This window comes from Cyanistes caeruleus, chromosome 26 (assembly GCF_971803275.1).
Source record: "Cyanistes caeruleus chromosome 26, bCyaCae1.hap1.1, whole genome shotgun sequence".
NCBI lineage: Eukaryota > Metazoa > Chordata > Aves > Passeriformes > Paridae > Cyanistes > Cyanistes caeruleus.
This window is the reverse complement of record NC_141726.1, coordinates 2,074,874-2,098,394: the sequence shown is the minus strand read 5'-3', so window position 1 is coordinate 2,098,394 and position 23,521 is coordinate 2,074,874. Positions and strand designations below refer to the sequence as shown.

Here is a 23,521-nt window from a genome sequence, read left to right as displayed (position 1 = left end):
TTTTTAAGGGGGGTTTTGCAGACTAACAGTCAATAAATCTAATACATAAGACAGCTACTGCATTTCATTTCCCCTTTATTTTTCTTGTCATCAGCTGCCTTTAAAGTACCTAGCTTTAGGGTAGGAAATAAAAGAGTAATAATATTTTAAAGAGCTGCATTTATTTATTTATTTATTTTATAAAGGTCTACTTTGCATTTCAGAAGAGTCATGAAACCAGTTCAGGGAAAGGGGAGAGGGAACATAGGCAGAATTAATAGTCAAAAGTCACACCCACATCCCACCCCACCTGGATTTCATTTTCCCTGTTAGATGAATCAGAAAGCAGAACTCTCCACACTGTAGTCTTACATGTACCCCTCTAATTACACAGGATTTTCATCACAAATAAGAATTTTGTATTATGTTCAGAACTGCACAGGCAATATCTGGATCAACTCTCCAAAGCCCAGTTTCTGAGACAGGAACAGAGACACAAACTGCATGGGAAGAGGTACACCTCAGGCAAATTCAAGTGTAAGTTCAGTAGATAGTGGATTTCAACATTGTGCTATATCCACCACTTAACTATACTTGCTCATTTTATGCCCTTCTGAGTAGTGTCACCCTATCAGCTTCAGCAGAAGTCTCTCCTCAGTGCTGAGTACAAACATAGAAATTAATCTGGAGGTCCTGCTTTAATTTACAGTTGGTCCATCAGTGTCATGTCACCCCTTTCAGTTAAAAGAAAACAAAGAGACAAATCAGCAGTTCAACAGAACCATTGACCACGATGTGAGAAGTACATGAAGTTGGCAAGCACAGTAATCTAAATTCATCATAACTGTCCCCTTTTCATCAACACAGAAAGCAAGAACGTTGGTCAGTATGCTCTCAGCAGTTGCCACGGCATCTGCATGCTCATGGTGATGTATTCTTTCTTTAAGACGATCAAGTAACAAAGTAGACAATGCAGAGTACACACGCACATACACACAAAAGACCGCATTTCTCAGGAAGCCCTTTATTAAGTCAAGGCAATAAAGGAAAAACTACTGTTATTCACCATGCTTCTCATCTTGAGGAGGTTCATACTGAGCCAGCTGTGGATTTAAAGAAAGGAATTTAGTTAGTCACAATATTTCATGTAACACTCTATATTAAGAAGTAAAGGAAAATGTATGGTCTGGACTTGTTCCGTTTACTTTGTGTGTGTGAGTGTTCACTCACTCATCTCTATGCAAGGATTTTCAAATCAGGCAATAAAATAACCCTTCTCCCAAAACACCCACTTCTCACACTGTATAACAATGCAGCCAGCACAAGATGGATTTTTAAATGCACTTTGAAGCACATGTCTTGCCCTTAACTTTTCCCTGTTTCTTATTCCAGCAGTGTTTAAGTACTTTCATCTGAAATAGCAGTTGATAGTGACTGGTGACCTATAAGCTTTCAACTTAAAACTTGATTAAATGAAACACTCAGTCATTCTCATTGCAATAGTATCCAACCTAGTATTTCTTGTAATCATTCTAGTTTCCATTATGCTTTCTGGAGAGTATAGCCTTGGAAACTACACACTTAAACATGACTTTTACTTGTAAAGTTACTACCAAAGAAAGATACTAAGTTGTTCACTTATCCTCAATAGCATTAAAGGTAAGTTCAAGTTTCAAAAACAGTTCAAGAATTAGGGACATCTCTCTGAAATATGCTGGTTCAGTTTACTCAGTTAAGATTCCTCCCTTCTGCAAACTGCAGAGTGTGTTAAAAATATGCAAAGTACATAAAAATAAATTAAATAAAAAAGCATCAATAAAAATTAAAAATAATAAACACACAATAAATAAAATACCCATGTGTTCCTTCCTACAAGCAATAGTAGATTGCAGCAATCATTCTGCTACTAACAAGAAGCACTAAAATCACATTTTTTAGTTGTTGTAGATTTTACTACAACAGATAACTAGTACACAACCCAAAGTCAGTTTTCTTTTCCATCAAGGACCTAAGTGTTGACTTCCTGTCCTCTTCCCAACACAAACACAACTATCTAGCATTCACTGATGAATGCAGCAGCAGTTCCCAATAAATGCCCAGATGAAGTTATGTATTTTATGTTAGAGGACTGCTACAAGAAAATGGTAGTGTCCTCTGTGCATGCTGTGTGAACTTCCACAGTATGTCACAATAATGGGGATTACATTGTAAAGAAGACGAAAAAACAAAATATGCTAATACTGGAAAAATATGTGAAGGAGTTATTTAAACAATGAAGAACAAAAGTGTTACTTTCCTGCAACAAGCTCTGACTTCTTGAAAAGACTTCTTTAAACAAAGAACCAGATTACTCTGCTCTCATCTGTCTACTTACTATCAGTTGCATTTTTAAGTTTGCTAAAACAAGTGGCTGGTCTTTTGCTACTCTGCCTAAATTCTGTTCTTTCCCATATTTCCCAGTAAAAAGTAACAAATGTAGCTGAGGACTCATAATGGGTAACAGTGAAGCAGGAGAATTACTAGGACAGCAAGATGGCACTCTGGACAAGAAATACAAAGGGGTAATGGCCAAGAATCCTTTCTCACAGAACTAAAATGAGGTGGCTGTCTCCCAGTAAAAAACTCAGGGGTATTCACATGTAACAGCCACCATCCTCTTTCAACAAATGCATGGAAGCCTGCAGCAGCACAGAGGTTACTTGCAGATTAAATATCTCAGGGGTTTCCTTCTTCAGTGTTGTGAGAAAGCTGTTCACACCGCAGAGCTCTCTCAGACAGCCTGCAGACCCATTAAAGAATGGCCCTGCCCTAGCTAGCACTTGAGATTCACTGTTGTTTCAGATAAATACCACTGTCATTTTAGGTTAAAACACAAATTATTGTTCCACACGGATCTAAGTGCCTGTGTAAGATCCTACAATGTGTAAGTCTATGCCAAGTGACACAAAGTAATACATAATATTCCTGCTTCAATTTGCCTTTTGAAAGGCTTTATAATGGATACATTACCTTACTTGTTTTTAAAATGTCCCAAACACATGATCTACATAATATCAGACAACTTAAACACATCCAGACGAGACTCAATACAACATATTAGACATAATACACTTTCCCTAAATAAACAAAATCCCTAGTTTAGCAACATTTTGTTATATTCTGTAAGAAGCATTCCATAAAAATTAATCATCTTTACTACAATGAATTCTATCAGCATTTCTCAGTCATAAGGTTAACAGTGCAACGACATCTATCAGTTACTCTAAAGCTCTAAGTATATTAAAATATTTTTCTTATTGTGTAAAATGGAACTATAGAGTAACACCAAGTAGACTTTTACCTTGGTTTTCAGTTTTTTATTTTCTTCCAGCACAGCTTCATATTTTTCTTTCATCTCTGCCACTTCCAAGCGAAGTGCCTCTATTTCCGGATTCTCAGGAGCTGAAGCTCCCAGATGATGCTTCAGAAAACTGATATTTAGATGTTAAGTATTTCTTCAGTCATATAACTACATTTTAGTTTTAACACCTGTGTTGAATTTAACACTGCAGTACACCTGGCCAAAATTTCAGTAAACCATTACTACAGGAAAAAAGTTACCAAAATAAGAGAGCTTTTCATAGCTACAGTCCTTAAAAACAAACATACAAAAACAAGATATCAGTACAAATTCTTAAGTGTTACTACCCCCTTCTTTTCTCTTAATTGCAGATTCTTTGAAGAACCGAAAGAAATAACAAAAAAAAAAAAAAAAGCAATACCCAAAAATGTAGGCTGCTTAAAAACAGTGAGAAACAAAACATGCTAGTTCCCCCTTTCTTTGTGTATTTAAAAAAAACCCAACCAAAAAAACAACAGAAAAAGGAAGTGTGAAGAAGCAAATTTCAGAAAAAAACCCATTGCCAGTGCAGGTACTCAAATCTCATGCTGCAGGTCTACAACACACTGAAATGGCCTATATCTTAGCTTCAAAATTGCTGACACACTGAAATACCCAGTTCTCTTCCATCCTGGCAGATTCTCTTAGCTTGTGAAAATGCAATTATTAGGTAAAGTGCATTGATAAAAGCCATGTTCTCAATGCAAGGCTTTGAAATGAGCCTATCCAGTTCACACGAGTCAGAAGCAGTACTGTGCGTGAAGTCTCAATAAATAAGTCACAGCAAAGAAAAAGGATACTCCAGTGCACTATCTGGTTTCTCTGGCTCTTCATATAAGGCTACCAACACTGCAAATAGAAAATATTCAACAATTGCAAGAAGTTCATGCAATTCTATGTGTTTAAAGCACATACCAGCGGTCAGAAAGCACACAAGTTGCATTTTTTCCATTTAAAAAGATTTTCACCTGTATATTTTGACATAAGCAACAAGTCTGCTGTATCAGAGGGGACAGAGCATTCCACCTAGTAACAACTAAAGAGTTTTCTTGATCCCTAACCCCACATAGTCTTTGGCTATTTTAGCACAGAACACATAACGGCCTGAAATTTTTTTACATATGCCACATGTATCCTAGTACTAGCTTTTGCCAGTAAGACTGAAATTCTAACTATATTGTTCATAAAATTTCAACTTAAGCTACATCTTTAAACCACAAGACATCAGCAGTTTTATAACTTTCAGCATGTAAGGAAACCTCCACTGAGCATCTACAGCTACAAAACTAAATGGCTAGGTGACAGTCTTTACAGATGGGGACTCTAATGGCCAAAACCACCAGACAAAAGCAGCAATACCCTGAAAACTTAAATAAAATTATCATATACCATTTTATTATCATAAAATTATCATAACAACATAACTGGAGTCTGTCACATGAATACCCAGAAAGTTCCCAAACATAACCACTCTCTGCTCCTCACAGGGGCCATGTGCTAGTTTCAGATGTCTGAACAACACAGCCAAACAGGTTTTAAGCTAAGTGTCTCCTAAGTTAAAAACAAAATTAACCTGCCTCACTGCTTCAAAGACTTGTTTTGCCATCGCATAGGATGGTATTGCAATTGAAAAATCAAATGGTACTCACACACCAGGCCAAGAGTCTTAGTGCAGCAGCTATTCGCTTGACATCCTAGATCTGCTGCTCCCTCTTTAAACAGCATATTTTCAATATTAACAAAATATTATTTTTTTTCAATATTAACTGAAACATTCACAGATTTTTGCCACATATTATTCGAAGGTTCTCAGATTTTAGAAGGATTTCAAAGATACCAAGTCACACGTGTCAAGTTCAGCATCATCATTTTCCCAGTTTGATATGGAGAGTCATTATTCCAAAACTTAGTTTCATTCATTTTAGAAGGGTTATACACAATTAAAGTTTTTTTAAGATAATATTTGCTGTTATTTCATCTTCAGCACTGACTTCCTCTGCGGAGCTCTAGCAGAATAACACGAAAACACGAATAACACGAAAAGCACGCATTGAAAGAAAAGAAATTAACCGAAAGCACGCACTGAAAGAAGCACTTTGGCCGAAGAAGACAGGTCTCCAACACAGCACGCACGGGGAAAGGACCCTCCTTCCCGCTCTACACGCACCTCTAACAATCGCCCCCCACACGCTGAACGTGCGAGGAGAGAACGGTTTGCAGCTCTCGGGGCACATTTCCAGCGGCCCGCTGCCCTCTCCCGGCGTGCACCGCCCCGCCGCGCAGCTCAGACTCCATTTCCAGGCCACGCCGCACCAAGTTTGCCAGGCGAGTTCTTCTGCCGGCCGCCTCGCCGGACTGAGGAGAAAAAGCGATCGGCGAGGCGAGGCGGGAAGCCAACGGAGAGCGGCAAGGCTGCCCGAGGGACGAGCGCGACACCGCCGTGCAGGGCGGCAGCTGCTCCGCGGGAGCGGGACGCCCTGAGAGGAACGGCACCCGCCCGCAACGCCCACGAAGAGCGCCCGCCGGCCCTTCGGGCGGCACGACGTGAGCCGGAGACTTACCCTTGGTGAGCATGTCCAGCACTCCCGACTTCTCCAAGTACTGGCGGAACTGCTCCCGCTTGGAGTCCGCGGCCTGAGGGAGGACGCCCACAGGTCAGATCGGCGGCGCGCCCCGCCTCGACTGCGGAGGCGGCCCTTTGGCCCAGGCCGGTCCCGCTCTCCGCCGCGGAGGCGGCACGAAGGGCCGGGCCGGTGTCGGTCGGCGGCCCGCCGCTCCGCGCAGCCGGCACAGAGAGCGGCACCGCGCCCACGCCGGCGCGCTCCCCCCTACCTTGTAGTGCGCCATCTAACCCGCACGGCGCCTGCCCCGGCCGCGCGCCTGCGCCCTGCGCTTTAACGGCGCGAGCGCTTCCCCGCCGTTACCGGAGCGACGGCGCCGCGGCAACGCCTGGGGCCTCGCCCCGCGCGCCAGCCCCGCGCGCCGCCCGCGCTCCCCTCAGCGCGGCCCCGCTCCCCTCAGGCCGTGCTCGCCGTCCCGCTTGCTCCCCGAGGGGAAGCCGAGGCCGGCGCTGCGCTCCCTTCCTTGCGCGGCTCTGGCCCTAGCCCCGCTCTGCCTCGCTCTAGCCGCCGGGGTCGGTTCCGGGGCTCACCTCAACCTGCGAGGGCTGTGCCGCACGCTGCCCCGGAGCTCCCCGCGGTGAAGGCGAGCCGTGGCGGCAGGAACCGTCCGGAGCGGAGAGCGGCGGAGCGCGGCCGGCCGTGAGCGGGGCCCGAGCGTCTCGGAGCGGCGGGTGCCGCCGTGTTCGGGCGGAGCGGCGAGCTGTCCTGCTGCTCGCTTTTTGTTTTCCATAGTAGACCTTCTGGTTTGTGAAATTCAAAATATCTGAGTAATAAATTTCAGTAGCTGCAGCTGACTGAAATCACAGGAGAAAGTTGTAGCAAGCAGCAGCTGCAGAGGTGCCTACCCGAGAGGCTCGGAAGAGCGATACTTGGTGAAATCCTCGCATCGAGAGAAAGGTCTTTTGGCTTAGCCTGTTTGAAAAAAACAGAAGCAGTTATACCTGTTTATTTTTCTAAATGCTGAAAGATAAAATCTATTTATTATAGAAATAAGAATAAAATTAAAAATAAAAAGAGACCAACCAAATTATCTTGCACGTATGATGTCAGGGATTTTTCATACTTTTTTTCCATGCTCTTCTGCAAAGTTTAGATTTTTTCAGTAGTTACTCTTCATTTAGCAAGGTGCTGTGATGAAACAGAATATTTGACTCAGGTCCAGACATAAAAAAAGTTAATAAAATTCCTTTCACGGCAGCAGAAAAATTGTTTTTAACTTGTCTTGAACAACAAAAATACAAATGTCGTATCCCATACATGAACATCTAAATGCTAACTTTCTATTATTTAAACAGCGGGAACAGAGTGCGTTGAATACTAGGCTTTTTATTATGTAGAGATTAAATGCAAAACAGGCATTAGCAGTCATTGCCTGCAGAATCTTACACATCAAGAAATGCAAAAATCAAAGCCACAGCAGCAGCATTAACTTGCCTAAGTCACACTATACATTTATGTATGTTCCAGTATATTACACAATTTTAAATTTTACAGTGTAAACACATCTACGTAGGGCTGTATTTATGTATACACATAGAACAATACTAGAAGTGAAAAGGATACTTGCTGGAGAGAAATCTGCAACAAATAGTTTTAATAGTTCTAGTGTGTATTTCTTATGTGGACAGGACCAAATTAATGTTGCTGCTACAAGCAAAAGAGCCTTATAGGTTTTCTGGCTACTTTTTTGCAAGTATCATGCCTTTTTTAGTCAATCTGAAACATGGTTGCCTGGTAAGTATAATGACAATGCACTTGAAGAATTTAATTATGCTGTAACATCATGATGCTATATCTCACAAATTATTTTTTCAGTACATGTACAGTAAGTCAAATCTGCTAGTAAAAAATACACACAAAAATACTAATGCATTCCAGCTGTGACCACCTCACCAAGTATTTACAGTGTTTCAGTGCTGTGCAACTCAAATAAATGTATTTCATACATAGAAAACTTGATTACAAATGTACCGTAGTATTTTATTCGTATTTTCCTCCTTTATTATTTCAAGGTGTTTCATGGAACTTCCTTTACACCATATGGACCTGAACAGCAAGTGGATGAATGTCATAATGTTTTGTTAACCTCATAAAAAGCATAAACACAAATGCTCCTCCTAAAGATGTAGAAGCTTTGTTTGATTTAAAGGTTTATCAGAATTTGGGGGAGAGACAAACAGAAAAGGAGTACTTTTACTGTTTGATAAACCTTTTTTATGTCTTTTGACACTGTAACTGAAGGCATGAAGGTACTACCATATTTGCTTTTTTTGTTCTGTTTTTGGTTTTGTCTTTTTTCTGTTTTTCATAGTAAGAATTCTGATTTATGAAATTCAAAATGTCTGATTATTAAATTTCAGTAACTTGCTTTCTGATTTTTCTATTTATTAGTGTTATGAAAAATGTCAAAAGCTCACAACAATTCTGTAATTTGTGGTGTTCTAAAAATGTAGTGGTGTATTGAATTCTGACAGCATGGTATAAGAAATTCGCTTTAATTTTTCTGCTGAGAAAGTCAGTGGTGATACACTGAAAAAAAAGTGTACCATGGAGTCAAAGAATTAGTGATCTGTTATGTAAATGATTTTTCTCTTATTTACTTGTAAATAAGAACTCTGTATTGATAAATAAAATCTCTGTATTTACCACAGTTTGAACAGTGGAATATTTTTGACATTCTGCTTTGGGTCAGCTATCAAATGTCTGTTTGAATTCTCAGACTGATTAAGCAGAAACGTTTTTACCAATTAATTCTTCTGAGAGCACCAATGGCATCTTTAGTCTAATTTGATTTACTGGTCTTTGTAAAAAATATCATTTGACTGTAAAATTTGTCTTCTACTTTTATTCAGTTTAAATAGTATCCGTTGTGATTTTATGCCTGACTTTTTCCTAATATGTAGATTGAGAGGATGTATGTTTTCTTTTTTAGCTGGAGTGTAGAAGTTTATACACTGAGGTCTATGCCACACTTTCATTACAAAGTAAGTAAAGAGACTGTTTAAAATTACTTAGCTACTATTCAAAGGGCTACACAACTTTTCTATCTATGTAACCAGCTGGTTAAAGTTGAATTATTTAGCTACACTTACACATAGGTCTGGGTTATGTCTCCAGCAGTGGTTAGTGCAGCTAATGGTTAATTCACACTATATTTGAAGATCAGTGGGGGCACGCCTACTGCTGGCATTGCTTGACAGTGACTGTTGCCTAGACAGAGAGAAAAGCTTAGGACTATTCCAGTTTCTGCTTTGTGTAGATTCTGAGCTCACCACCCCCATAGAATCAGAAGTGTCTGGTCGGCTGGAATTTTTTACATCAGCATTGTAAGGAATTTGGGCTTTGTTTACATTGAAACTGCTTTGTCTTCCATCACTGTTCTTTGGAAGGGAATTTGTTGGTGCTCCTGTGCTCTCAACTGTTGCCTGTCCTCTAAAACTGGTATTAGGAAAAGTTGTATCAGGTTGCAATGAAGTTTGAGATGGCATCTCAGCAAAGCTTCTCAAGTACATGTTTGAAGCTGTATCTGCATTCTGAGTAATAAGAAAATGTTTCTTTTCAGCCTCTTCTTGTGCATCATGCATCTCAGTCCAAAGCTCGCCAAGAAAGCCTTCATTATTATTTGTGCTAGCATTTTGAGTCTGATTGTCTAAAGCATTTGTAGCTGGCCTCTTCTTTGGAGATTTATTTTCCTGATTGCAGTGGGTGTAATTGCTGCTGCTTTCTGTACGGTTATTTGGCACAGACTGAAACATAGAAGGAGAATTTAAAACTGGGTAGAGCATAGTGTCAGTTTGTTTTTCCATCAAAAAGGTACAACTGCTAAGAGCACAAGGAAGTGTTTTCTGAGGGGTGGTAGATATTCCCAAAGAAGACTGTGGTATCACAGAGTATTTCTTAGATTTGTTTATGCAGAAATTGTCAGAGTGATCCTTGTTTTTATTCTGCTCACAGAGTCCCATTTTAATTTTTCGGAATCCTAAGTGGATAATTTCTAGAATATTTAAAAGCAGTGAGACAGTCGCTATCGATTGCATGAATAATATAAACACTGTCTTTTCTGTTGGTCTAGATACAAAGCAGTCAACTGTGTTTGGACATGGGTGTCTCTGACATTTATAAAGGGGATCTAAGTGAAAACCATAAAGAAGATACTGCCCAATCATAAAGCCAACTTCCACTGCAGATCTTGTGAAAATATGTATCACATAAGTGCAGAGCAAAGAGCCTCTTAGGGGTGCTTTGTTCAGCTTTCTTTGATCCAATTGCCGGAGTTCTCTCTCCAGTCTTTTACGATTTTCAGTCATTTCTAATTCAGTGCTTTCAAGTTCCACCCTTACCTGAGCTTTCTTTTTTTGCCTCTCTTTTTCCAAGGCTCTTAGTCTGTATAAGGCATGACCCATATATACCAAGGAAGGGGAAGACACAAATATAACTTGCAAGACCCAGTATCTTATGAGAGAGATGGGAAAGGCCTCATCATAGCACACGTTTCTGCAACCAGGCTGCTCAGTATTGCATATAAATTCTGATTGTTCATCATTCCAAACATTCTCTGTTGCCACTCCAAGGACAAGCATGCGAAATATGAAGAGGATCGTTAGCCAAATCTTTCCAATAATAGTGGAGTGAATGTGGACCTCCTCTAAAATGCCTCCAAGGAAATTCCAGTCTCCCATGGTTATTCTGCCATATTAACACTAAAATGTATGAGAGAAAAAAGTATCAAGCATTGTAAAAATTGCATTCCTTCCTTAATGAATTATGAAAAAATACAACCATCTTATCTCACATTGTAACCATGGGAACATGACCAACTGCTCATTGATGATTAGGAATTATTTTTTCTCATCTGCGAGATGGAGAACTGCATCATCTGCCTGTGTCCACTTTATTATTAGCATCCTGATAAGCACATCACTACAAGCTATTAAACACCCTCAGTCTGCATCAGATCAGTGGAAACTAAAGTGCCTGACTTGTAGCAGGATTTTAAGAGCATTATGTGATCTGTTCAAACCATCATCCAATAACAATGTGACAGCAGTACATTTATATTTAGGACACTTATCAAGGTACAGTAATATTTCCTTGTCCTCCTTTTTGGATGTTTGAAGCCCCATGTCAGAGCTGTAATTATGGCAGTCCAATTACTGTTTCACAGAGAAAATTAATTATATAAAGGAGCTCAAGAGGGAATAAATAATCTCATGAAAATGTCATTATTAATTAAAAAGGCATGTTTAAACATATCATTTTGTGCAGACATTTGTTTTTTGTTTATGGATGTCAGCAATAAATAAATAGAATTGCTGTAATTGGTTCACTTCCTCTGATCAATGATACCTGCAGTTGAAATAGTGAATAGAGTGCCTAAGTGCCAAGCATTACTATCTTTGGTCACAATACTTTAAGAACTAAATTATTTACACAAAAATTCTTTACCAGCATTTTCCTAAATGACTGTCATCTGAATACAGATAAACTGGTAATAGATGTCTGTAATTGTACATCTCACCTTTCTTTCATATGTTTGTTTCTTCATTAGCAGTCCACTACATTGTGGACAAAACTGTATACATATACAATTGTAACACAAATTTTGTTATGTGTGGGGACAAGCAAAACACTTGTATATTTACCTTTTCATTGTATGTACAGAACAATTCAATAAAATAGTATCTCATTTTGGTATTTTTTAGGAAAAAGGTGCTTTAGCATAGCATTTTCTTTTCAAATGGGATTAATTTTCACCGTGTAAAACAGGAGTGCTCACAAGTCAACAGAAGCTGGAATCTTATGGTTGCAATATTGATGTCTATAGAGGAATCTTTATGTTAAGCCTTCTAAACATGAAAATACTTTTGGAAATCAGTATACAAATAGGCAAGATAGACATTTTTTAAAGAGAAACAAAAATAAATGGTAAATTAAAAATAAAACATACCTTTCTTTACAAGAATGTGTAGAGCTAAACATCCGCAACATCCAGTAAAAAGTTACAACCTCTGCCATCTTCCATCTATGTGAGTAAGTTGACACATTATGAGCAGTTTATTTTGCTACAGGAACAAGTGAGAGAGTGTGAGCTTTGCACATGAAATTTATATTTGCTGGGGCTGAAGGGAGGAGAAAATCAATCTATTGTTCAGTCTACTACCGCTCCAAGCGTAATTTAACTATGAATGGTAAAAGATTCTCATTTTTTAAAAAAGCTAGAAATAAAAAAAATCTGCAGCTTTAAGTTCTTTGAGATTATATATCTATAGCACCTTCTAAGTTTTAAGAACAGTCTCAGACAGAAAAATAGAATAAAACAGAACTTCCAGACTCTTTTCGTTTATGTATCTCAGTAATAACAAATATTCAGCTTGCCTGTGCAAAAGGTAGATTTTCCCAAGCACTATCATTGTAAATGCCTGCAGAGAGTCTTTCCTCCTGCAACAGCTTAGCACCACAGTCCTGATGTAAAAACAAAACAATGTCTGGACTTTTGGCCCCTCCAAACTCACTCCCTCTTCACAGACAGCATCTCCTATATTCTCTGATTCTGCAGTTCTCGTTTATTATCCTGAGGCCATATTACTTGTTATACAGACATCCTGAAGATACTCCTAAACTTGACAATGGTTTTACTCTATTTTTCCCATCCATATAATTCAGTATTTCTTTTTGGGAGAAAATCATTATAATTCCGTTTTAAATGTCAGACATACTAAAGATGTCATTCTTCTTGATAGTGATACATAGAGACTATAAAACCTGACTAGATGACACAAGTTCCATTTTTAATCCAGACCTTAAGCTACCCATCTACATTACCTCAGCAGGAAAAATAGAGATCAGGCTGAAATATTTTCTGTTACAAAAGAGCACACAAACTGCCTGGTCTCAAAGAACATTAATGGATGTAATTGTTCATAGGTTACAATCTACTGTTGTTAATTTTTTAGTTTATATTTCTCCCTTTCCTATTCCTTTCTTTACTTCAGATGGATTGTTGTAGCACAGTTGCCCTGTGACTGAGATGAATGCATGGGTTTCTTCTAATGAAGAATATTATTACTTCAGGTAGAAGATTTAGTAAAGCTATGCATTATACATCCTCACCTTGTTAACATGTGGCAGAATTAGAAATTAAACCCACAGTTGTACCTATACTCCACAAAGTTACCATTCTCTGTGTCTTCCTAGAGGAGGATAAAACCACTGGAACAGAATGAATGCTCCTAAATTACCTTTTACTAAATTTAAACATTTTTGGAAGAATGGCAATGGAAGTTCTGCACATCAAAGGCACATAGAATCATAGAATGGCTTGGGTCAGAAGGGACATTAATATGCTGCCTAGTCCAAACCCCTTCCATGGGCAGATTCAGCTTTTGACAGATTTGGTTTCTCAAAGCCCCATCCAAACTGAGTTTGAATGTTTCCAATGATGGGGCATTCACAACTTCCCCAGCAAGCTGTTCCAGTGTCTCATCACCCTCATCCTATATAATGTCTTACTTTGCTCACATAAAAATTCTCAGAGTAAATCCTCTCTTTAAGAATTCCTCTTGGCACCTGGGGATAGACCACAGCTTGGAAGATGAGATGATGCCTAAAAATTATTTAGGAGAGCTTAAAAATAAACTTTTTTTTTTTCTTTTTTTTTTTGAGGTGATCAAACTGTTAAAGTCCATTTTGGATACTGATGGTAAGCTGAGGAAACCCTTTTAAACACTCTAAACATTAAGAAATGTTGGGCAGTGGGGAGGGAAAAGTATCTTATTTTTAAAAAGAGGAGAAAATAAATAAATATGTTTATTTTGTGTACAAAAATTTTTCTGGAGCCAGCATTATCAGTGCTATGGCCAAGGGCATAGCCTCATTAGACACGCCTGGTATTAATGTGCAAGTCCACTGCTAGGAGCAATATGAATTAAGAAGCATATCTAGCACTATAATGTTCTTTTAGGTGATCTTCATCAGCATTCTGCAAAAGTGTAGTGCTAATTCAAATGTCCTGTAAAGGATGAATAAACTTCCTCTGTTGAGAACTCTAAAAAGCTAATCATTATCTTTTAATTTTGGTGCTGAAGATCAGTCAATAGGTCATGTCCGATTTCACGCTTGACAGCTTGCCTGAAAGTACTCAATCATTTTGGCAAGCTAGCAGTCTCCAGCCAGCCATTTCTATGAAGTACTTAAAGCAGAATTCTAAACATGTGTCTTGTCTTGAGTACTTAAAGTAGGTCTCTAAATATTTTTCTGTTATTGATATAAAACCCTCTAAGTCTGCTGAAGTGGTCCACAGTCACATCCCACCCCTGCCAGCTCGTGCAGAGATGCTGAAGCTTTGTTTGAAAACCTGAAGTGTTTGGTGAGACTGAACTACTATGGCCAGAGATTTACTTGCTCTGTAAAATCTAAATATTAAAACAGACATGTAACGATCCACACAATGTTCCAGGATGCATTATCTCATTTAAAATGGTACTACAGTTAAATGACAACTTGACAAGTCACGAGGGAAAATAAATTCAAGTGCCAACAATAATTTTATAGTGCTGATGCTGCTTTTTGCCTTAGTTCAGACAGCTTGCAACTCCGACTATTTACAAAAACCGTTTATAACAACATTCAGAATTTAGTCATTTAGTGATGGGGAGACAATTCATTTTTCTTCCAGGTCTAGAAGCTACCTCACTCGCTTTTTATGGCAAATTTTTATGACTATATTGATTTTCCTTAGCTTAGGGCCAAACGTCACAGTAATCCTCCAATCATGGAACTATTCTCTGAAGATCAAGGCCTTTTCATTTCTATACATCAATAATGTGCACTTTATGCATACAATTGATTTTTATTTTCTACTGTTATCTGTCTGACCCACAATGGACAGCTAGATAAGTAGAGGCACAGATACCAGTGATGTGTCCTACATGTTTTCAGGGTAACATGAACTCACTCCCATCGTTTTCTTTCAGTAGTGAAGAAGGACCACAAATGACAAACTGCAACAACAAGAAATTTTGGGCACTGTACTACTCAATGCTTTCTTTAGGATCGCCAAATTCAGCAGTGCTGTGTTTGAAGGCACACCAGAGATAACCATATAAAGACTGAAACACATATTCTTCACATTAGTATATTTTCTGTGCTGCCTTATAGATTCACTTTTTATTGCTAAAATACGCATGCAAATCAGTAGGTGCACATTTCTGTTTTCACTTTCACAAGCAAAATTTCTGAAGATGCCCTGGCCTGTATCAGAAAGTTTAAGGGTTTTTTTGGTTTTTTTCAGTTTCTGTCTGTTTTTATCTTAGTTCACTGTTGATATTTTTTCTAGTTCCTTAGCTTTAAAAATAAAAACTACTTTTATATAGCTTGCTGTCTATTTTCCTCTCTTAATCTCTTGGCTTTAAAATTTTATTTATACATATATACACTGGTACTGTAGCTTTCCGTGCCCGTTTTCAGTTGTCTCCTGGCCTTGCTCCTCTTTGCATTTTCAAGTTTCTTTCCATGTCTACGTTGTTAGGCTTCTTCTCTATTTTTTTTCTTCTTTCCTGCCTGTTCTGTATTCATCTGCTGGGCTCAGTGTGTGTGGTTGGGGCCAGGAGAAGGGAGATGGGTTTCATCTGTGAGCTGCAGCATCTAGGTTGTACTCATGAGGTGTGAAAGTGGCTGAGCCAAGGATTAAGAAAGGCTGCAGGAAGGGATGGGCTGGGGTATATAAATCACAGCCTCTCCTCAGGGTGCTTTGCTGTTCCTTCAGTGGCTGAGAGCTCCTAGGCTGTTTCAGCTTTTTGGGCAGGGATGTTCTGGCATTTAGAGAAGTGGAGCTGCCTGTCTGAGTAAGGCTTCAGGACCAGTCGAGGTTCAGCAGCCCATGTAGTAGAAAGTACACTTGTGACACACCCTGCCAGTCAGGATCCTGGAGGGAACTCCCCTGCTGAGTGTCATCCCCCAAAATAAAACCACCAGCCTTGGTGGCCTCAGGGGTCTTCATGGTCTCAGTGGGTCTCATGGTTTCCTGGAACTGGGGTGTCCCATGTGTCAGAGACTCCCACCAAAACCAGGCTGAAGCCCCCATCCTAAATGGCCCCCCTAAGTGGGTCAGAAACCTCCCTCAAATGGGGCAGAGATCCCCCCAAAAGGGTAAGACACATGCTCCAAGTGGGGGTATGTCGCTCTATTGGGAACGGCGAGAACAACACAGACTCTCTTGTGAGTTGAACAGGAGAGTTCTTTCTCTCTTAAGGTTTATTACTTCAGATCTTCTTTTATAGACCGATATGTTAAAGTACAGAAAGGTAAAACTTCTATTGGTTAGTGAACTAACACATCACCATCATTGGTCAGTGGGGTACACCACCCCTTGACCTTCTCTTGCAAGAAAACAAGGAACAGACAAACAGCACCTGCAAGGCTGTCTTCTATCTCTGAGGATTGTTTTAATTCCTCCTTATGATTTCCCAGGCCACTTTCTCAGGCGAGACTGAGAAAGCTATGTGGCCTGCTCTTCCATAGGCACTGTGCTCCCTGCTTCATAGGGGCATGGAGGGGAGCAGTGACACCCTGCAAGTTGTGGCTGGGAGAACAGACTGATGTATCACCGCCCCAGTAAAAACACCAGCCCTGGGGTCCCCACAGACTTCATGGTCTTTGTGGCTCTCATCATCTTCTGGGGCTGGGGAGACAGAGCCCCCACCTAGAATTGGGAAGAGAGACCCCAAATGGGGCAAAGACCCACACAAAATGATGGGGGGGGGGGGGGGGGACCCTGGATTGGTGCTGAGGTGCACAAGGAAACAACCCAGGACCTGTGTCCCTTCCCGTCACCCCCTCACAGAACCCCGGTCCCCGGCTGACCCCGCCACCTTCACCCATCCATTGGGTCCCACGGGCCCCACCGAAGCTCCGCCCCCCCCTTTTGTCACCCGTCGTCAACAGCGACAGCGTTGGCGTTTTGGTGGCGTTTCCCTCCGGGGCGGGGCTTCCTCGCCCAAGTCCCCCCAAAACGGTCCCCGCGCCCGCCCAGGGCACATTTGCTCCCGGATCCCGCGGGATGCGGTCCCAGAGAGGTATGGGGGGATATGGGGGATGGAGGGGGCGTGACGCGGGCCTTTTGAGACACGCTTTTAGGGGACGCTGGCCTTTTAAGAACTCTGAGACAGGGTGCTGGTCCTTTAAAATACCTGGGAGAGCCTTTTAAGACTCCATTTTAGGGGATACTGGCCCTTTAAGAGCTGCTTTTAGGGGACACTGGCCCTTTAAGAGAGCCAAGAAAGGTCTGCTGGCCCTTTAGGAGCCCTGGGAGGAGGAGAGGGGACACTGGCCTCAAGGAGCGGGGGAATTCCCGGGGTCTCCCCGCTGGATTCTCCCCGCGGGGGAGGAGGGGGTTCCCCGGAGAGGAGGGCGGTGCCAGCGGGGGCGGGTGGTGACGCATGGGAATCCCCGTGACGCCACGACAGGGGGATTCCTGCCTCGCTGGGGGAGGGCCCAGGCATTTGGGGGTCCCGGGGGGCCCGGTTATGACACGGCGGCTTGAGAGGTCTCAGGAGTTCAAGGGGGACCCCGAGGGTCTGGATGAGACGCGGGGATCTTGGGGACGCCTGGGTGTCTGGCGGAGTTCTTGGAGTTTTCAGGGTTCCCCGGCATCCCGGTGACCCCCGAACCCCCCCTCGCACACCCCCAGGTCCCCCCCGATCCGCTCCGCCCCAGACGGTGAAGCAGCTGCTGAAGGAGCTACGGCAGCAGAAGAGCAGGGAAGGGGCGAGATCCCCGGTGGGTGCCCCCCTCTCCCAGGTGACACCTCCCCCGGGACACCCCCACTCTCCTCGCTGACCCCCTCGCTCTCCCCTCTGCCCCCCAGGTTTTGGCTCTGCCCTCCCCGCGCCCCTCGGATGGTGAGTGACCTCCGACCCCCCAGTTCCTCCCAGATCCCCCCAGCACCCCCTATCTCCATGGCCCCCCCAATCCCTAGTCCCCCCAATCCTCCATGTGTCCCTCAATTCCCTCCCATGTCCCCCGCATCACCCGGTCTCCCCTCAGGTGCCCCCTGGCCCGGCACCCCCGCAGTGACACCCAGCCTCTGCGGGGTCCCACGCGTGCCGCCCCACGGCAGCCCGGGAGGGGCCCATGCGGGAAGCGCCTCTGGTCTGAGGGACTTCCAGGTGAGTGGCTTGGAGGGGACAGTGGGGCCGGGGGAGAAATGGGGCGTGTAACTGGGAGGTTAAAGGGGGGCGGTATGGTAAATGGAGGGGGAATGGAAGGTAATGAGAGGCAAAGGGAGGGAATAGGGGAAAAGGGGCGGAGAAGGGGAGGCAGACTACTGGGAGGGGAATGATGGGGCAATGCCGAGTTAAATGCGGGCAATGGAATGGTTAAGGGAGGCAATGGGAGGGAATGAAGGAAGCAGTTGGGGGTAGTGGAGGGGCAACGGGGACAATGGGGGCAGCAATGGAGGGAGATGATTTAGATGGGGACAATGGGGTGGCAGCTGGGGGGCAAGGGAAGGAAAATGGGGGGGTCATTGGGGCAGGATTTGAGGGTCATCTGGAGCCCTGGAGGGGCTGGGACCAAGCCCCTCTCCACTTTGACTGCTGCTTCCCCAAGGCTGCTGCCATCCCTGGCCCTGCCTGGCCCCATCTCCCAGTGCCGTGGGGAGAATTTGGGGCCCCTCAGCTGGGAGGAGAGAACCCAGACCTGTACCCTGAACTGGCAGCCGCCCGTGCTGCAATGGAGGGCCGAGATCCCCGGGAGCTGCTGCGACAGGACGAGGAGGGGGACACGTGAGTAGGGGGAGCCATGGGAGGGCACTGAGGGGTACAGGGGTCATAAGGGGGTACAGGGGTCAAGGGGTCCAGGAGACGCCAATGGGCTAAACTGGAACAAAGGGGGGGCATCAATGCGGGGGGCAATTTAGGGGGTCAGTGATGTGAAGGACAGTCAGTGGGGCCCATAGGGGTGCAGTGGAAGGGCAGCGGAGTGAGTGGAGGTCAATGTGGTGTTCAGTGGGGGGCAATTGGATAAAATGGGGTAAGTGTGGGTGAGATCACTGTGGGATAAATAGGAGAATCAATGTGTAGGGCAGTGAGGCCAATTGGGAGGCAATCAGGGAGTCAGTGGGACAAGAGCAGTGCTGTGAAGTCCCCAGGGGCAGTTGTGAGGCATTGCGAGGGGCTGTGGGGTGACAAGCCCTTTGGGGGATGTCTGTGTTCTGGGTGGAACATGGGGGGCAGGTAGAGGGGTCCCCTCTAACCCCCCCTCCATCCCCAGGCTGCTGCACATACTCTGTGCCGGGGGGCTGTGGGCACTCGCCCGGGCTGCAGCCGAGGCTCTGCGAGACCTAGGGGGACTCGAGGTGCGGGAGCACCTGGGCAAGGTGAGAGGGGGACACACCTGGGCGGCCTGAGGGGGCATCTGGAGGACATCAAGGTGCAGGAGCACCTAGACAAGTTGGGTGGGGACAGGGGAAGCTAGAAGTGCAAGAACACCTAGGGAAGTTGAGGGCATTGGGGGTAAAGAAGGGTTTATAGGGGTAATAAGTGGGTCTTATTGGGGCAATAAGGGGGTGATGGGGGTAAGAAGGCAATAACGGATCGGGGGTTATGGGGGTAATTGATAATAGCATGGGGTAGTTAATTCTGGGATAATGAATCACGCAGTTCTGTTACAGCCCAATAACAGGGGGAGTGATGGAGGATAAAGGGATAGTTAATACTGGGGGTAATAGGTGATTAGTGATGGTGTAATTAGAGACAAATAAAGGGGCAATTAATAATAAATAATGAATGAGCAGATGATAAGGGGATGATAAGGGGGGCAGAGCAGAATACCAGGGTGGCAATTGGAGGGTTCGGGGTGGGTGCACCCCAACCACCTCTGATTCCCCCAGATCCCACTGACCTCCCTTTTTCCCTGCAAGAGCCCCCAGACTCCTTTACCTCCTAGACATCTAACTCCCCTCAGGAGTCAGTCAAGCCCCTTGACTCCCCCTTCATTCTCTCTCTGACCCCCCCCATTTTACCCCCCAGACTCCACTGCTGGTGGCAGCAGCAGCAGCAGCCCCAGAGATCGTGCGGGACCTGCTTGTCCTGGGGGCCAATCCTGATGCCGCTGACCACAGGGGCCGCACGGCCCTGCACCTGGCTGCGGCCTATGGGCACCCTGAAATCCTCCAGGTGAGACCCCAACCCCCAAGAGGACTGGGAAACCGTGGGGACCACAAAACCCTCCCAAAGAGGACCCCAAAATGGGTCCAGAAGGGACACAGTTGTCCTGGGAGACCAGGGAACTGGCCTAGCGGCAGGCCTGTGGTGTCCAGGGGGACCCCAAATCTTTTCCCTCGCCTTCTCAGGCCATGATGTCCTCGGGAGTTCCTGTCAACGTGGAGGCCAGAAATTTTGAGGGTCAGCAAATTTGGTGGGGGCAAGGGTGGTGGAGGGGATTGGGGCAGGTCCTTGGTTTTGGGATGGGGATGATTCTTGGTCAGTCCTTGTTTGGATGGGGCCGGGGAGAGATCAATTGGTGGACCCCCAAATGGAGGGGGTGGGGGACTCAGGGGTCCCTGATTTGGGGTATCTGACGAGTCCCCTGTTTCAGGATGTCTTGGGAGAGTCCCACTTGAGGTGTACTCAAAACAGAAGGGGCTTGGAGGTCCCTGGTTTGAAGGTGACCCTGGAGATCCCCATTTTTTGGTAGCTGTTGGGATTTTGGAATCTTGGTGGGATTCCTAATAGGTGCATCACTGTTTTGGGGTGATGGGAGATCTTCAGTTTGGGGGTCCTGGTTGATGGTGGGAGGGTCCCAGGGGGTGTGTCTGTACTTTGAGGGTATCCCTAGGAGGGTTCCTAGTTCCAGGAGGCCCTGTTTGGGGGAGGGGACCTTCCTTACCCCTCTTTGTTCCCCCCCCAAGGCCAGACCCCTCTGCACTGTGCCGTCCTGGCCCACAACGCCTCGCTGCAGGGAGGGCACACCCCCACGGGGAGCTCTGGAGATGGATCCCCCACTCCCCAGGACCGATTCCGCTGTGTTGAGCTGCTACTGCAGATGGGGGCGGACAGCAGCAGCCAGGTACAGACCCCCCAAGGACCTCCAGGTACCCCATAACTCTGCAGGTGTCCCTCAGATCCCCTGAGTTCCCCACACAGACCTCTGTGTCCCTCAAAGATGACTGTGTCCCACCTCAAGGTCTCTGTGTGCTGGGCAGACCTGAGCTCCTGGCCATTGGGGTACCTTGGGAGGACTGGGGAGGAGTGTGAGACCCCCCACTACACCTGTGTGCCCACCAAAGACCCCTGTGTCTCCCTTCAAGGTCTCCATGGGCTGGATAGACCTGTGCTCCTGGGCACTGGAATCTCTTGGGGTCCTTTTGGGGAGGTTGAGGAGGTTGTAGCAGGGTGGGACCCCCTGTGGACTGCCCCCCAACTGCTGTCTTGCCTCCAGGACACCAAAAGCAGCCTGACAGCGCTGCACCTGGCCGTGCGGGGAGGCAACCTCGCCCTCGCCCACCTACTGCTGCGTCAGCCTGGCATGGCCCCCCGCCTTGTCAACATGAAGGTTTGAGGGACTTGTGGGGCTGGGGGGAGCTCTGAGGAGCTCTGTGGGGGGCTCTGGGTTCCCCCTAAGGCTTTGTTGGGCACCTAGGGTCGGGGGACCTCTGTGGGGCTCTTGGGGCTCATTGGAGGGGTCTGTGGAGCTCTTTGGGGTTCCTCTAATGGCTTGCGGGGTATGAAGAGGCTCTGGGAGGTTCAGAGGGATCAAGAGGGTACTGGTGGCTTTGGGGTGTCTGTGGGGAATCTGTAGGGGCTGGAGGTATTGGTATCAGATCTCAGGGGTCTCTGAGGTACCTCTACGGGGGCTGCAGGGTGACTTGTGGGTACCCTGAGCCCCCTCACGTCCCACAGGCCCATGGGAACACCCCTCTGCACATGGCAGCAGCACTACCTGGCACCCCCAGCCAGGAGCCCCTTGTGAGGCTGCTCCTGGCCTGGGGTGCTGACCCCAGCGCCCGCAACCTGGAGCACGACCTGCCCCAGGGCCTGCTGCCCCCTGGGTCCCCTGGAGACCAGGTGAGACCCCCAGACCACCCTCACACCCAGCACCCCACTTCCTGCCGACAGGGGGAAATGACTGGAATTGCACCTGGAACCCCAAAATCCCACCATTTTGCCTCAGATCCCTGCTGCTATGCCCAGAAGTTCTGCTGTTGTACTCCAAAATCCTGATGCTTTCCCCCCAAATCCTGCTGCTCTACCCCGTCATTTTCACAACCCCACCCCCCCAAACCGTGGGGTTCCGTTCCAGGACCTTTGGGTGACATCCCCATATTCTGGGGCAGAACCCCGTGTTTTGGGGACCTCCCTGAACCCTCTCTCCCCCACAGCTCCGCCTCCTCCTGAGGAGCCGCCGGGGGTCTCACCGCGCCCCCCACACCGCCGAGTGACGTCAGAGGGATGGGGATTCCCGGATATCAGATGGGGGGACACCCCCATATTGGGGGATTTCCCCCCGCCATGTTAATTTTTCCTGATTTCAATGAAATTGCCCCCAAATTTCTGTGAAATTAGTCTGAACCACATTGGTTTGGTGAGGGGGGGGAGCACAAAGGGGGTCCAGCTCCCCCTTTACCCCCATAGAGCACTCCCCCCCAGCCTCATTAATGGGGGCTGCTAATGAGGGGTGTCTCCTCTAAATTGGGGGAGTTGGGGTGGAACATGCCAAATTGGAGGGGAAACCCAAAAACTAAGGGAATTCTGGAATAAAATAAAACTTTCTGAAAATCTGAGTCTTTCAGACAGATATAAGTTTGTTTTATATCTTTGTCAGACAGATATGTTTGGTTTATTTGCATATCAGGGGTTAATTTTCCAATTACAACTTCTGGTAATGAAGTCACATACGCCCAGTTTGCTCCCTGCTCCCCAGTTCACTTTTGTTTATACTTTTTGGAGCCTGAGGCAAAGAATGTCTTTAGTTCTCAGGCTTGGAAGGATTGTTTTGTGTGACCAAAATGTGAAGAGAGCTTGCTAACACTCTATACGGAGTTCAGAGTCCTACACTAACGCAGTACAGCATCTGGAAGATATAAAAGCTAGAAATTGAAGACGCCGCCAAAGGGGACAGTGCCATGTCTGTCGGTGCACAGCGTCACCTTGTGGCCCTCTCGCTCCCGCCGTGGCTCAGAAGCTCCACCAGGTGGCGCTGTGTGCACACCCAAGGCGGGCCCGTGTGGGCCCGGCTCTGAACGGAGCGCACGGCGAGGGCAAGGGAGATCAGACAGGTCATACCTCCATCACTTGGGTCAAAGTTTCAAGATGCTTGTATAGCTTGAGTTGTAAGATACCAGTATAACCTGAATCGCAACTTTCTATACCTGTGTAACCTGAATCATAACCTTCTATACAATGCAACTGTCTTGACTTGGCTTACCCCTTACCTTGCCTTTCTTTACCTTGCTCCTCCGTTGATCAGCGTTGCCTTGCCTTCCCTGTCATGGAATGACCCTGGCTGGATACCAGGCTCAACCGAAGCCTGTCTGTCCCCTCCA

At 45.4% G+C, this 23,521-nt stretch overlaps 3 protein-coding genes across 5 annotated transcripts; 1 reads left to right on the top strand and 2 right to left on the bottom strand.

Moving 5' to 3' along the window:
* Positions 1–144: 144 nt before the first annotated feature.
* On the bottom strand, positions 145–6,601 carry MYCBP (MYC binding protein). Of its 2 annotated transcripts, XM_086863611.1 has the most exons (6): positions 6,510–6,601; positions 5,920–5,992; positions 5,526–5,713; positions 4,159–4,207; positions 3,320–3,449; positions 145–1,082 (listed from the first exon to the last, which is right to left on the bottom strand). In XM_086863611.1, exons 3-6 carry the CDS (start codon positions 5,590–5,592, stop codon positions 1,038–1,040), a joined length of 291 nt encoding a protein of 96 aa, XP_086719737.1. In that variant the 5' UTR covers positions 5,593–5,713; positions 5,920–5,992; positions 6,510–6,601; the 3' UTR covers positions 145–1,037. The 2 variants fall into 2 exon arrangements, with proteins under 2 accessions (XP_086719737.1, XP_086719736.1); XM_086863610.1 differs by lacking the exons at positions 5,526–5,713; positions 6,510–6,601 and adding an exon at positions 6,191–6,291.
* Positions 6,602–7,289: 688 nt separating this feature from the next.
* GJA9 (gap junction protein alpha 9) lies at positions 7,290–10,658 on the bottom strand. Its single transcript, XM_023941000.2, has one exon. It carries the CDS (start codon positions 10,656–10,658, stop codon positions 9,129–9,131), a length of 1,530 nt encoding a protein of 509 aa, XP_023796768.1. The 3' UTR covers positions 7,290–9,128.
* A 6,266-nt stretch (positions 10,659–16,924) lies between these two features.
* Positions 16,925–22,759, top strand: LOC111939016 (NF-kappa-B inhibitor delta-like). 2 transcript variants are annotated; one of them, XM_086863608.1, is made up of 12 exons: positions 16,925–17,051; positions 17,666–17,754; positions 17,843–17,876; positions 18,022–18,143; positions 18,586–18,761; positions 19,249–19,354; positions 20,007–20,153; positions 20,330–20,381; positions 20,888–21,045; positions 21,418–21,531; positions 21,879–22,043; positions 22,358–22,759. In XM_086863608.1, exons 1-12 carry the CDS (start codon positions 17,036–17,038, stop codon positions 22,415–22,417), a joined length of 1,239 nt encoding a protein of 412 aa, XP_086719734.1. In that variant the 5' UTR covers positions 16,925–17,035; the 3' UTR covers positions 22,418–22,759. The 2 variants fall into 2 exon arrangements, with proteins under 2 accessions (XP_086719734.1, XP_086719733.1); XM_086863607.1 differs by lacking the exon at positions 16,925–17,051 and having other exon boundaries at positions 17,532–17,754.
* The last annotated feature ends 762 nt before the right edge of the window (positions 22,760–23,521 follow it).

What these genes read in the sequence shown, in the direction of transcription:
- MYCBP (XM_086863610.1), bottom strand. An exon ending in AAACCAGATAGTGCACTGGA is followed by an intron (nt 3,450 to 4,158) that starts GTATCCTTTTTC and finishes TCTAAATATCAG; the next exon opens with TTTTCTGAAGCATCATCTGG. An exon ending in ATAAAAAACTGAAAACCAAG is followed by an intron (nt 1,083 to 3,319) that starts GTAAAAGTCTAC and finishes TTAAATCCACAG; the next exon opens with CTGGCTCAGTATGAACCTCC.
- GJA9 (XM_023941000.2), bottom strand. Translation starts at nt 10,658, where the DNA reads ATGGGAGACTGGAATTTCCTTGGAGGCATTTTAGAGGAGGTCCACATT.
- LOC111939016 (XM_086863607.1), top strand. Translation starts at nt 17,557, where the DNA reads ATGAGACGCGGGGATCTTGGGGACGCCTGGGTGTCTGGCGGAGTTCTT. An exon ending in CTGGTCTGAGGGACTTCCAG is followed by an intron (nt 18,144 to 18,585) that starts GTGAGTGGCTTG and finishes TGCTTCCCCAAG; the next exon opens with GCTGCTGCCATCCCTGGCCC. An exon ending in CTGGGTCCCCTGGAGACCAG is followed by an intron (nt 22,044 to 22,357) that starts GTGAGACCCCCA and finishes TCTCCCCCACAG; the next exon opens with CTCCGCCTCCTCCTGAGGAG.